A 14757-nucleotide genomic window follows, 5' to 3' on the forward strand; every position below is an offset into this window, starting at 1 on the left:
CCTGCTAGGCAAGCGGGCACAGTACAATAACCAACTGTACCCACAGCAAAATGACTCTCTTTCCTGAGTGTCTCTGATGCAAAGCAAATATAAAATGCTTAAACATGAACAATGCCCACTTCTGGTTCTGAAGACACAGGGACAATGTTTCAGTATTATCTGGACAGGCTTTTCCCAAAGAAGATGTGACACAGTTCCACGTGAAATAAATATTCATCTAGCAGGTTGTCCTAAAACATTTCCAATTCCTTAATAGGATCCAGCATATCATTCAACTAAACAAATGCACTCTATTTAAAAACTGAATTGCTTAGAATATAGAATCATTATGTCTATAATATAAAAACTTTATAATATTCCTTAATCAATGACTGCTTACATATTCGTATCTGGCTATACTGACATGCCACTTTAAGTTTTCAAGGAAAAAATGTAAATGGCATTGCATTAGTGTATACACATGATTACTTAATTTAGCAGTGTCCTACTTCCAAGAATGTCTTCTTTCTCTTTACACTTAAGTGATCAATCTACCAGCAGTGTATTTCTAAGTAATACTTTTCTCAGATTGCAGTCTTAGTTAACATGCTAGTACTGTCAGGCAAATTGGTTAAGAAAGTTCAATTAGGCACTCAGCAAATATAGTACTGCAAGTAAAAGCAAATTCCACCTAAGAGGCATCTAGTTATTTCAAAGCAAATATTCACAGTGCAGATTCACAACAAAAGGAAAAATGGATGCAATGGTATTACTTCAAGCTTATACATTTTAATCAGAAAAAAATATTTGCAAGATAGTCAAAACTCTCAGCAGCACAGCACAAAATAAAACGATCAATTTTTACTAGATATAAAATAAGCATGCAGGTAGGCACTTTAGTCTAAAAATAAGGAATTAATAACTGGAGTGGAACTTCATGAGCTAGCAAACCACAGTCTATGCAGTTTCACAAAGGAAATGACAAAGAGGCAGATGCACCAGAGCAAAAGTGATTAACAAGAAAGTTTGCCTAGAACAGAGATATCAATTAGACAGCAGCAATGTTTAGGCAATAGAGCATCATTGATGTTGATTTCTCTGTAGGACAGAAATAACATCAAGCCCAAGATGGCAGGAGCATGCTTTGCAGTAAAAGCAAACTGAGAGGCCATTCTATTGCAACATGCAACGAGCCACTTATTCCCCAAGTAAGTAGTAACACACTGCTTCTGTACACCCGTGTTCAGAGGTACTTCTCACCGGGCACCTCAACATCCCGTCATCTATTTACATCTTGTTGAAAACAGAAATTGGAATAAAAGTAATAACAACGGGTAAGGGATTTTTTTTTTAAGCAAAATGTAAGAAATGAAGAATTTTGAATTTGACAAAGTAATTTCAACTTCTTCTTTTAAAAGAAAGGGCTGTGTGCTAATTTGTGCACTGACTTGGTGACTCGTTAGAAATACAAGAAGATCCCTTTAGGTTTTAAAGGCAAAATTTTACTCCATCATAAATGTGAGTGTGGGATCCCATTATAATTGAATTCCCAAGGCAGCTTTCTTACTCCTGGGGGGATCGTTTTAAACATTTTCTTTTCATTATGCAGGGATAAAAAGGGCCACTTCTAACAACAGAAGCTGTGTTAATTTTATAGCAATCAACCAAGAAAAGGGAAAAAACCACGGAAAGAGTAGTATATACCTGGCAGAACTGTCAACCATGCAGAGTGAAAGGATATCCCAATAGAATTACCCGCCAAGCACGTATATTCCCCAGCATCCTCAAAAGTTACATTCCGAATATAGAGAACCTCAATCTCTTTGTCCGTGGTGTTAACACCGGCGGCCTAGAAAACAAGGGAAGCAAGAGAAAAGGCTAGACGACACAGGAATGGTTGTGGAGGGGGCCGTGGAACCACGAGGCGTCGCACCAGGGGCTTCGGCAGGTGCTGGGTCACCAGGAGATTCCGACTGCAGCCCGTCCACAAAGCCCACAACCGAGAGACAGGGACCGACACAGACCAGCGCATGTCTGCAGACCCGCCACCACACCGACGTCACCGCCGAGACATGCACGCAATCAAATGCATGGAAAAATCAGCCCACAGACGTTTGCTTTCTTTGTTCTTTCTTTATTTCGGATTTAGGGGTGGTTTTTCCAGAAGTGTAGCACACAAAGGGCTAAACTGGGCTCCGGTCCTATTGGCTGCAGATTCCCACCTTGAGAAAAGGGCAGTTCCTTACGTTGTTTTGTTATAAAACAAAACACTGGAGATAAGCACAAGGTCGGGGGGACCCAACCAGGGAATGGGTCTGGCTTACCAGGCTCTGGTTATTCCCACTCCTGCATAACCTTCTTGCCCTACACAGCATCAAAAGGAAATGGCAGCAAGCCTGATCTTGGCAGCAATGAAACTGGGCTTCATTAAAAATTTTAAATAATATAAACATTTGAATGTGGGTCATGACTAGCTAAGAGAGTCAACCTTCTGCTTTCAGCAGCACCTAGCAGTCCATTCATTAAGATGCACGGCCCTCTAATTTGGGGTAGTCAGGTCAAGGATACTTCCCCATATGCATCGGTTATATTACCAAGGAAATGATGCTTTGTTGGATAAATTATATCATGCAGGTATTTCTCTAAAAATTTGGGAGTGGAAGTGGGTCTGAACTATGCTGAAACACAAATGCATTACCTTCAATAGGCATGAGGTGCTTACGTGCAGTAACGATGGGAAATGTGCAGCCCAAACAAGATGAACCAGGAGGAATGACTTACAAACTGGGTGGGGGTGGAGGAAAAATCTTTCGGAAAAATGAGAGCAAGCATTTTGAACATTGTGGGCATTTTTCCATGGCTGCTGGCATTGTTCCAGCTGCATCACCAAAGAAAGATTATTATAAATCTATCAAGGCCACCAGAGTTATCCTATAAGCTGCCTGCAGTCTCCCAAAGCACCAAGTCTTTTCAGCTTCTATATCCAGCCTTCTTTAAAAAAAAAAAAAAAAATACAAAAACAAAAACAAAAACGTTGTTACCTTGCTGTTTGGGCAGGACAGTGAGCCAGGCAGACTGGTTGGCCTGCCCTATATAATTGGAGACCTTACATATATACTCCCCAGCATCCGCCTCAGTCACATTGAACAGAGCCAGCACTTCTGCATTGGAACTATTTATCCCCGAGTGCTAGAACAGATACAGGAGAACAATATAACGGCCAACCAGAAGTCTTCACACTGCCTACGGTCCCACCACCAACACACCATAAGAAAACAACCTCTATTCCATCTAAACAGCAGCCTTTACAAGGCTGTGGGCTTACAAAATAACAAAGTGGGCAGCTGATGAAAGAGGGACATGGCCCATGGAGAAGGCTGCAAGGGGTTTCAGTACCTAGCAGAGTGGGTCAGCAGTTCCCATGCTGATGCAGATTTTTCTACTCTTTTGTTGCTTGGTATTGTTAGCTGGAGAGCACACCTCATTGGTTAGAGTTCTTAGCTGAGCTGCTTATGGGTCTATCAGAAGAGTGTTCTTTCTAAGAACATTCTCTGTGTGTAACTAAATGTGAGAGACAGCTGGGCAGTGGGTGAAGAAAAAACAAACACAAAAAACTAGTTGAACAGACTTAGCTGCTTCTTGGTATCACCATCTTGAAGATCAAGACAGATCTAAAAAACAAAGAGACTTGATGCTAATTAAAATGGGGCTTCCAAGGAACCAAATAAGAAATACAAGGAAAAAGAAAATCTCCTTGTTCCACATTTTGCTAGCACAGAAACCATTTCTAAAGTTTATCCAAGTATGAGTTTTAAAGTGTAAACCTGGTATGAATCCTTTTCAAAGGTTAAGGGATTTTTATAAAAAGGGAAACCTAAATAGTTTCTAAAAGGTGGCTATTAAAATCTGATGCTAATGTCATATTAACAAAAAACATCAGCGCAACAATAACCACTGGTTGAATTCCTCGAGTTGGCAAAGCTCTTTCATGTACTCTGTCCTATTTATTTCATATAACCGCCCTGTAAAGGAGATATCATTTCCCTCGCTTTCACAGATATGCAGCTAAGCCTACATAGCTCACCTAAGATTTCAGGGCTGATTAATAGCTGAACTACTCTGACTTTAATTAATGCTCCTCCCCCTACCTCCCAGTTCTCTTCTAAAATAAATTTCATCAACACGCACAATGACCCGCTAATTCCACTGGCCAGTCTAAGAGGAGAAGCCCCTCTCCAACTCAACAGGAAATCAGTGAACCTGTGGCCAAGCCCATCCAGGAGATCCCCAACTGCTGACACGGTCAGGTTCTGAAAATCCTCACCTTTAGGACCTTAAGGTAAGGCAGCCCGTCCGGCCCGTATTTACTGCCGTTCTTTTCCACGTGCTTGATCCACTGGATGTGGGGCTGGGCATCACTGTAAACTTTGCAGACAAACTCCACGTCGCCTCCCACCACCGTGGAGGCATTTGCCGGCAGTCCAGCTTGGAGGATGGGCCGGTGTGGTGAGCGCTCTGAAGGAGAGAGGGAAGAAAGGGGAGCAGGGACGGATGGGGCGAGAGAAGAATAAATAAGGTGTGTTGTCCAGAAAGCTGCTGGTGAACTCAAGCCAAGAAGGCCTCAAGTCTGCTGGCTGGCTCTTCAAAATAGCTCCCAGCCCACTGCGTAACAAAGTCAACTTCAAAGGAGACCCCTGGAGCATGACACTTGTAAAAAGATTTACTTAGAGAATTGAGAAAAGAACTTATATCACAAGGTATTGGCTGTCTATGGCCACCCAGCAAATACCAAAAATATTTCATTTTTATGATCTAAGACCAACGAGAGGTGTTCTTAACTGATTCCATTTAGGATGATAATGATAACTCATCTTGACCTTAAGCCTAACACCCAGAAAATTGAAGCAACTAACTTTATAAGCTCACCCTGAATAACAAAAATGGGTCCAGCAGTCACAGTGCTTATTGATCGACAGATTAAGACACTCTGGGAAGACTTCCGTCCCCTGATTAAGTAAGTCAATAGGCTGAAAGCTAAAGCCCAAAGTTATGAATGGATCAAACAAACTATGGTACTCGTTCACACCCTACTCATCCTTTCACTCATTTGATATTCATTAAATGCCACTGTACACGAGCTACTAGATATACAGAGAGACATTCCTCAACTTATTCAGATGTAGCACTGAAAGAAACACAGGGAGACAGCAGGTTCTAAACCTCAGTGGTGTCTTAGTCTTAAAGGAAGCTGCATGGGCAGTCTTCTAGGACTCAATCTCCAGCTCTCACTGGCCTTGCCACTATTGGCAAGGAGAAAGTCCCCAAAAAAGGATGCCCCTCGGCCTATGCCTGGAAACCTGCTCTCCAATTAAGAGGTGGTCTCTGCAGAAAACCCCATAGGAGCAACCAAGTCCAGGTGTGCTAGCAACCACACGCAAGGTTCCTCCAAGAATTAAGTAATACGCCAGCCTACTGTGTAATCCTGCACACAAAGGCACCCCAAGTACAAACTTACCGGAATCTTCCTACATGGTGACTCTGTCAAGGACCACTCAAAACCCAACCATGGGGTCCATCCACAAACATCCCCACAGACCTGCACATGCCAGCCATTCTCCCTCCTGTCCCCGCACTACGGGTGCCACTGCCTCTAGCCTCCAGCTTAAAGGATGCCTGAGGGATATGAGAATCTCGCCAGCCCAACACACCAAGCCTGTCTCCAGGCTGCACCTGAGCGGCCAGTGTAAACTGGGCTGGACACAACAAATTACAATGATAGATATCTAAGCCTTTCTATATTTGGGCCTTTCAGATTAAAATGTCATTTAGTGGAATTTGTTGGACAAGAGCCAGACCATGTGCAAATTTATTTTACTGCATAAGCCTGTTGCTGGCCTTTAAAAACTTTAAACAGAAAGAAAGAAAGAGTGCTAGTGGTTACCCTTAGCACATTTCATTTCAGAATCTCCCATCATTTCACAAACGCCTACATTTTCACATTATAAAGATAAGGATTTCAGAGCCGCAAAGAGGTAATTCATTTGGTCTTATATCGCCCACATAGGCTGAGTGAAAAACACAGACACTGTGATTCCCTTTCAGACACCACTGGGACTTCTCACTCGTGAGCTGATATGACGTCCCAGGGATGGGCCACCACATGTCACGGGTACTTGTTTGCAGCTAGTAATGGCCAAGTCAGGTTTGACCCTGCGGGCCCCTCCATGTGGGAAGGACAGACTGAGTTAAGGTCTGTCCACACACACTTGTCCTCCTCTCTCCTCTACAGACCTCCTATCCTGAGACTTAACCAAGTGAAACTTCCAGAAGGAAGCTGTCCTCCGGCCTGGAGACCGCCAGCCACGCTCACAAAACACGCTCCTTTGTACCTATCAGATACTAAGAAGTTTTACTCCTTCCCACAGAGAAGTGAACTTTAGGCATCGATTCATTTCCCTGGCTCAGTTTTCCTGTTTGGCATGTGTGGGTGTGTGCGTGTGTGTGTGTGTGTTTCAGAGAAGTATTTACAGTGGACCTAAATATTTATTCTTAGAAACAAAGGTATTATAAAATCTTAAATGTCATAAGCCAGATCAACTGAATTTCAAACCAAGTCCACTTTCTTAAACATACTTGTTTCTCATAAATCGCTTCACAAGCAAACTGTGCATGTAATACCAAATAATGATGGCCCGTGAACAATGAGTGCTTTCATACAGCCCCACATCTCTGGCCCACGCCAGCCTTCGACGGGGAATTTAGTCACTCGGGCAACCCTGGCAGGCCCACTCCAGAGCTGCAGTCTTGTTTTACTTGTGGTCAAAGTACTGCTGAGCTCAAGTTATTAAGTGATTCCATAGCTATCCAGACTATTTTCAAAAAAAAAAAACCTTCGCAATGGTTTAATGTTATTGTATTTGCAAATTACACAGCATACCAAATGTTACCCACTTGCAGCCTTGAATTCATCTTTTCAAAATTTCTCACCTTATACAAAATAAACTCTTCACCACCAGCACCCTCTCAACCCCTGGCCCTTTCTCACTTCTGGTACAAAAACTGCAAAGCAGGATCTCCTTATAATAGAAACCTTACACCATCTTCTAAAACTTATTACAGCTGCCTTCAGTATAAAAGGAAACCTTAGAGAATGTTATTTAAAATGTTTTTAAAAAGTCAGTAGGCCTCATGTTTCGTTTCTCCACATCAGGCTTTGATTTCCTTCGCAACCCTATTCTCTGCCCTTAAACAAGTCAGAGAGTGAGGCCTGAAATATCCTGGAGAGGTCCGGGATGCCAGCACTGGCAGAACAGCATGCCCCCCAGCTCACATCCTGCAGGGGCCCACCTCCCCGTGCTGTCCCTTGGCCCCTTAAGAACAGAGACCAGTACATGGCCAGTGCATGGATGGCCCGCTTCGACTCCCACTGTAACTTCTGAAAACTCCAGATGAAAACAGGTGGGCAGCAGCTCATGGGGGGACAGGCAGAGCAGGTAAGTGCTGAGTGGTCAGGGCCAGAGGGCACTGCAGAGGAGGTCAGGAGCACAGGGGACCGCTGCAGTGCCAGATGCTAACGTGCTCTCTCCAGAACCTTCTTAAGGTCTTGGGCAAACCACACCACTCAGGTTTATAACCCCTTGGCAACAAACTGCTAGAAAAAGAGCTGGTCAGTGAACTATCTCTGGATGAAAGAATGAAGCCCAGTATTGGCTCATCTCTTTTTCTCCTATGTGGTAACAAAAATCACATCTTCTCCACCAGGAAAGATTTACAGTTTTAGGTAAGGTTCTGGTACAGCACATTTAAACTCTCAGGTATGATATAAAATGGATTTTTACATGGGGAGTGAAATAAATATATGGAAAACAGGAGAGCTGACCTACAGCTCACCCCTGTGTTTTTTTTTCTTTTAAAATTTAAAAAAAAAAAAAAAACAACAAACGAACACAAACATTCTTAACATACGGTCATTCTATTCTACATATATAATCAGTAATTCACAATATCATCACATAGTTGCATATCATCATCATGATCATTTCTTAGAACATTTGCATCAATTCAGAAAAAGAAATAAAAAGACAACAGAAAAAAATTCATACACACCATACACCTTACCTCTCCTTTTCATTGAGCATTAGCATTTCAATCTACTAAATTTATTTTAACATTTGATCCCCTATTATTTATTTTTATTCCATATGTTTTACTTGTCTGTTGATAGGGTAGATAAAAGGAGCATCAGACAAAAGGTTTTCACAATCACACAGTCACATTGCAAAAGTAATATCATTATACAATCATCATCAAGAAACATGGCAACTGGAACACAGCTCTACATTTTCAGGCAGTTCCCTCCAGCCTCTCCGTTACATCTTGACTAACAAGGTGATATCTATTTAATGAGTAATAATAACCCCCAGGATAACCTCTCGACTTTGTTTGGAATCTCTCAGCCATTGACATTTTATTTTGTCTCATTTCTCTCTTCCCCCTTTTGATCGAGAAGGTTTTCTCGATCCCTTGATGCTGAGTCTCAGCTCATTCTAGGATTTCTGTCCCACGTTGCCCTGGGAGTCATGTCCCACGTAGACAGGTCACCCTTGTGCTTTAACTGCAGTTTTTAAAAGCATGTATTTGGGGTTCAGCAGGGTGCTGGCAGAAAACGGGATGGGCACATTGAAAACAGTGATTCTAAAGGTCCCCTGAGTGAATTTCACTTTAAGACGGAATGGAAAGCAGCCCAAGAGAGCGTGGCTGTTGCTGACGGGACACTTGGCTGCACAGCCGGAATGAGGTTCCACCGAATAAATACGTTGTAAGTACAGACAGGAGTTGTTAAAAAAAACCCATTCTCTCCCTCTCGTTTTCTCACTTTGATGCTTACTGCTGTTCCCTCTTTTTTTTTCAGTGCTCCTTCTGCTAGGAAAGCCAAAGGCCCAGCTCAGAGTGGACCTCAGGGCCCGCCCGACCTGCAGCTGAGCCCCACAACCCCGCTGCAAAGGGCAGGAGAAAACACGGCCTGCTTCATTTCCAGACATCATTACTGCGAGCGAGAAAATACCCGAGTGACAAAGAATAAATCTCGGCTAATTGACCACTGAAACTTTATAACATGCCAGTCGTCCTCTGGACACAGTAATATGTTTGCTCAATAACAGATCTTCACCTCTGGCTCCGACATGGCAAAAACCATAAAAAATGTCCAGCGAGCAGAGCGGCCTCAAGGCCACAGGCTCGGTAAACACGCATCCTGGGGATCAGGAAGAGAACTGGGTTCTTAAATTACACCTATAAATTAGTCAGGCCTGAGTCGCCCGTTTCCCAGCACACACTGCTCTCCTAAGAATTTCTCCCCCCAAAAGTTAAGCAGCGTTTGCCACAAAGGACCGTTTCAAAAGCCGCTCTTTCTGACAGCAAAACACTGAGGGACTTGAAGCGCGTTGGGTTTCCCAGTACTGACAGGGAAACAGCGAGCCTCCTGCTCGCAGGCGCCCCATTCATTTAAGGAGTGTGGCTCTGCCTGCTCTGTCTTTAAATTAAAATCAAAATTTAATTACCCTTCCTCCAAAATGGCAGTTTCTTAGCAACTCTAAGAGGCTGAATAGGGAAAGAACATTCTGAGATTTTGGAGGACAAATGAAAACAACTGAGAATTCTTTTTTTTTCAAAAGCCAGAGCCCAGCTCTTTTCTAAAGAGAAGGCGGTGGTGGCTTTTGTGGCCTAAAAAATGCACTAAACCAGTTAGCATGAGGCACGGTTATTAGGAGAAGGATGATCAAAGCCCTCTGAGGTTTGAGGAGCCCAATAACCTGCTAAAGACCTCACGCTAATTACGATTAGTAGAATGAGTTCATTGCCTTGTCAGGGCCCCGCCTAATGTGCTAACCAGACAGGCCAAATCAAGTTGAATTCTGAGTTCTGTTTGGTTTTCCCTAAGCTTTCCTTAGACTCTGGAGATTGGCACAAAAAAAGTCAGAACAAAAAAAAAAAAAAAAAAAAAGATCCCTGAAAAAGGTATGTCTGGGCAGGGAAGAAAGCTTACTCTTTCAGAAAGAGGCTTGGTGTCCTGGTTTGGCATCTTCTAGAAGAGAGAGGTGAATGGCCTGGAGGCTGGGCACTCAGGAATCACCTTTTTTTTTAAATCATGGGAACCCAGGTTATTTGTACTCCCATGTTCACAGCAGCACTATCCAAATAGCCAAAAGGTAGAAACCACCCAAGAGTCCAACGGCAGGTGGCTGGATAAAGAAAGCACAGGATATTCATACAATGCAATGTGATTCAGCCATGAAAAGGCACAAAGTGCTCACACCTGCAACAGCATGGATGAATCTTGAAGACATCATGCTAAAGAGAAAGAAGCCAGACACAAAAGGCCAAATACTGTATGAGCCCACTTACATGAAATATCTAGCATAAGGAAATTCACAGAGACAGAAAGTAAATTGAGAGGTTACCAGGGGCAGGGGGAAGAGTTTATTTGGGGTGATGAAAAAGTTTTGAGAATGGCTGGTGATGATGATGGCTGCACAACACAGCAGATATAATTGATGCCACTGAATTGTACATTTTTATGTCATATATATATATATATATATATATATAACATTTATATGTGTGTATATATAAACATATTTGGCCACAATAAATTTTTTTAATCTAACCCCCCCATCAAAGTGCCTTGAACATGGCGTTAAATAATTTTTATTGAATTCTTCACAATGAATCAATTCCCCTACTCAAATTGAAACTAAAAATCACCTTTTAGTAGAAGGTGACGGGTTTGCTGCCTTCTCTCCCATCAGACTCCTTTTCTGACTTTGTTCTTTCTTCCTTTGCTGCATGGCTGCCCAGGTGTCAGCACCTTCTGCTCGGAAATTTGACTCTGGAAAGTCTTACCAAATTGGGTTGAGATTCCAATTTCCTCCCAAAAAACCTCCCTGTGTCTTTGCAGAGACGGCCACGTCTGAGGGGCAAACTTGTTTTGGGAAAGCTGAAGTGTCTTCCCTCCAGCACTGAAGTCACAAAATGACTTATGGAGGCTGCACCATGTGAAATGCTAGAAGCAAAACACCAGTAATTCCTTTGTGCTTGCTCAATGATGTGGAGGAGCAAAAGTAAAGAGCCGGCTGAAGCTCGGGGGCCTTGAAAGACCAAAGCAGGTGGAGGCAAAGTGCCTTCCCTAATTAATGTCACAGACTATATTATTTGGCTTGGGGTTGAGCGGCTTCTACCAGCTGGGTGTCAATTTGGGTCTTCTTGGGCAAATTACAGGAGCAGAGCTGTGTGTCATTTACAACCCAAATGCTGAAGATGCCTTGAACTCTGAGCCTTCAAAATGCTGAACTGGAACTAGAGACTCTTGAATGACCACAAAGTTTTGCCAATTTTAGATTTAAAAATGCCTTCCCTTTCGTTAAAAGACATGGTAAGGGTCACGATATCACGGGTGCACAGGTAAAGATGTATTTCTAGGGTCATGGAAAACCTGCCTTCTCAGTTAGCTAAGTATATTTATTTTGTCCAGTTTACTAAATGAGAGCTTGCCTCTCTTCTAACACAAAGGCTTTGCCCAAGGTCCCTCCCAACACTATGCTTTGTTTTTGACGCTGATGCAAAAGTCAGACGTCAGCCTCCACGTTCCCTCCTGAAGAGAGGAGGTAAACACAGCTGAGAGCAATCGCAGTGGAGGTGCGACGCCCTGGGAGCTCAGTACCCAGCTCCTTGCTGGAGGGATGCAACATTTTTATTTAGGAATGTTAAGATTATCAACTGGTGTCTGCTCAGCTGGATTCTCCTCATGGGAAAAGTAAGAAAAAAAAAGAAAGTCTAAAATTAAGCATACCCTCTTGTGATAAAGGCTGATGTCTGAATTAGAATATCTTTTCTTTCAAATGATTTCTAAAGATGAAGCTAAACACCAGGCCCCAGTTACACACAGCACCACTCATAGGGAAGTTCCTTAGGTTTAAAACGTCCTGCTGACGTCCATCAAAAGTAATCCAGCAGCAGATCTGTCCTAGAAACATATTCTCACAGCTACCCAATACACAGGCATATCCAGAGCTTGACATCGTAGCACTTTTCTGTTAACCGGAAAACAAAAAGAGATGTGTACAACCTAACTGCCCACCAAAAGGGGAACAATTAAATAAATCACCCTATATCCATGATAGAACTGCACAGGCCACTAAGAAGGAGGAAACAGATCAATACACACTGACACAGAGGATTGGCCGTGGCCATAACAGTGACAGGTTACATCAACTTTCACCATTGCAAAAGCCTTACTTCCGAAGAAGTCTAGAAAAATCTGTCCCGCTAATCTCCCAGATGCCTGGTTTGCTCCTGGGGTAGCTCAAGTGGAAGTAACAGCATCTGGCCCATCTGACAAACAAGAAATGCCTCCCTTTGGTGCAAACAAGATGGCAGCCTGAACAACAAATCCTATCTGTCTCCCTTAAAGACAAAAACTCAGGCACCAGAAATAAGTATGGTCCTAGATATGCCTAGGAATAATCATCACCTAAAAAGAGAAGCTTCAAAATAGTCACCCAGCACACAAAAGACTCCAATTGGAATCCACCTCCCTTCTCACTGCCCAAGCCTGGGTAGGACACCTGGAGCCAGTCCCACCCACCTCTCCTATGATATTCTCATTTGCAGGGTGGTTTTCTTTCTTTCTTTTGGCCAGAATGCCCCTGGTTTGCCTCTATCAGTTCCCCACCCCTGGAACACTGATGTCTCTCCCTCTTCAGTCACAAGCCAGAGCGTCTGCTTACTCAACCCAATAAAATGAGGATTTTATTTAAATAAAACCCAACTTCCAAAAGATCTTTCCAGAATAAAATCCAATGCTTGTCTCTTAGAAAAGTGCTTTCTTCCTCATGTGGTGGGGACTTGGGGCCACAGTCTGAGCTGCCGATTTGTACAGTTATTTGAGATGGAAGGAGCTCCTACACGCTTGTTTGACAGAATCTGACATGGGGAGGCTCTGAGAGAAGAAAAGAAAAGTTTTAAGTGTCATCAAGATCCCAAACTCACAAGCCCTATTCATTATCACTCAGTACTAGCAGATTGTAGTTTTTTACTCTGTGAAATGGAGCTATTTGCCCGGAAAATCGCAAGAAGGTAAAGCCTGAATCTCAGCCACTTAGTACAGGCTACTCGAAAATGTCCTCAGGAGATACAGGCTTGGTCAATACAATACAACAAACACAGCCTGGCCTGCCGGGAAACTGCTCTCCCATCTTTACCCAAACCAAGGCCAAGTAAGAGAGCCTCACCACCTCATCTCTCTTTTTTCAGGAGGAGAAACGGGGGGAAAATGCCCCATAGTGACACTAGCACCCTCAGCCAACTCAAACCCACGCCCCACCTGCATCTGACCTGACTGTGACGAAAGATGTCACAATATATCTCTCAAAGTCCCTGTTCCAAATTAACCCTGCTCTCCACGCTGGGAGCACAACCCTATGACAACATGAGGTCGTTTCTGCCCAATCTTCTCCTGGCATGAAAATAAATAAACTAAACAGGAAGACAGTGACAAAGACAAGTGGGGTGGCAGGGTGTTCCAGGGGTGGGGAACTGATAGAGGCAAACCAGGGGGCGTATCATTTAAAAAGGAAGACACCGGCATTTTTACTCCCATATCTTAACCAGACATGACAATATCCTTCCCAAATGGGGTCTCTCTGTTTGCAAGCATGACTATCACTGACGCTGCATGACTAAGTTTAGAGAGAGATGCAGCTGATTTTTTGCTTCAAAATTTGCAAGAAGCTTGTGAGAACCATAAAACTCCAAAAATATTAACTTTTAATTAAACCTGGCACACACTGGTAGAAATCTTGCTAAGTCCCAGCACATTACTGGACACTCTGACTACCATCAGTGAATTTACAACTTCATGCCAAGCTTACTCACCCTTTCTCTGACAGCAGCAGCTTCTCTCTGTCCCCCCACCCCACCACCACCACAAGGAGACCCTCCCCTTATAAAAAGCTGTAAGATATTAACTTGACCATTTCAATTCTATATCCTCTTTGCCTACAGTATAGACTCGGTGCCAAAGATGAGACCAGAGATCAAATATTTGCCCTCTTCCCAGCCACCTCGGCCAGGCCCCCTGCCAGAATCTAAACATCTCTTAACTGCGGGGCAAAGGGCAATTGATGGCTTGCAGAGAACATGACAAAAGTGCTGATACTGCAAAGTTCTCACATGCCCCATTCACGCTGGCTGGTGCCTGCTCAAACCCCAGGGGGCTGGCACCCACTCAGATGCCACCTGCTCCTGGTGCCTGGAAGAAGGAACTCTCAGGGCTTCAGGAATGTATTTATTTGCTGGTCAGTCATATTTGGGGTGACCTGGCTGCCCAAGGACCACACTTTGCTTCCTGGAATCCCTCTTGTGAAATAAACATGAAAAAAGCCAACCATCCTCTGCAGAAGACAAAAGCTCATTAAACAGCAACTACCCAAGGAAGTTATCAAGTCTCTGTTCCCGAAGAAAGGAGAAGACTGACCATTCCTTCAACCAAGGGTGGGCTGAGTGTATGTGTCTTGGCCCAGAGGTAGGAGAGGGGCCACATGACCCACTAATAGCAGCAACCAACATCCACGTGGTACTATTACTTAAAAAGCATTGCCCCTCCTATCACCTCATCCTCACAATGGTGCTATAAGGAAAGCATGTCATTGTCCCCATTTTACAGATGAGAAAACTGAGGCTCAGAGGTTCCATGACTTTTCCAAGGCTATATTGGCTAAA

The 14757-nt window shown here is 43.4% G+C and overlaps 1 protein-coding gene across 13 annotated transcripts in view; it reads right to left on the reverse strand.

Moving 5' to 3' along the window:
• The window catches only part of FGFR2 (fibroblast growth factor receptor 2), a 102769-nt gene that overhangs the window by 34463 nt on the left and 53549 nt on the right, over window positions 1-14757 (reverse strand). For 6 of the 13 annotated variants that reach the window (XM_077126239.1, XM_077126237.1, XM_077126235.1 and 3 more), the window contains 2 exons: window positions 4304-4494; window positions 1684-1828 (listed from right to left, as the gene is read on the reverse strand). In XM_077126239.1, coding sequence (XP_076982354.1) covers window positions 1684-1828; window positions 4304-4494 — 336 coding nt within the window. Of the gene's footprint in view, window positions 1-1683; window positions 1829-3020; window positions 3169-4303; window positions 4495-14757 lie in introns of all 13 variants that reach the window. The other 7 variants (XM_077126236.1, XM_077126234.1, XM_077126232.1 and 4 more) reach the window with 2 other exon arrangements.

Source organism: Tamandua tetradactyla, chromosome 13 (assembly GCF_023851605.1).
Source record: "Tamandua tetradactyla isolate mTamTet1 chromosome 13, mTamTet1.pri, whole genome shotgun sequence".
Taxonomy (NCBI): domain Eukaryota; kingdom Metazoa; phylum Chordata; class Mammalia; order Pilosa; family Myrmecophagidae; genus Tamandua; species Tamandua tetradactyla.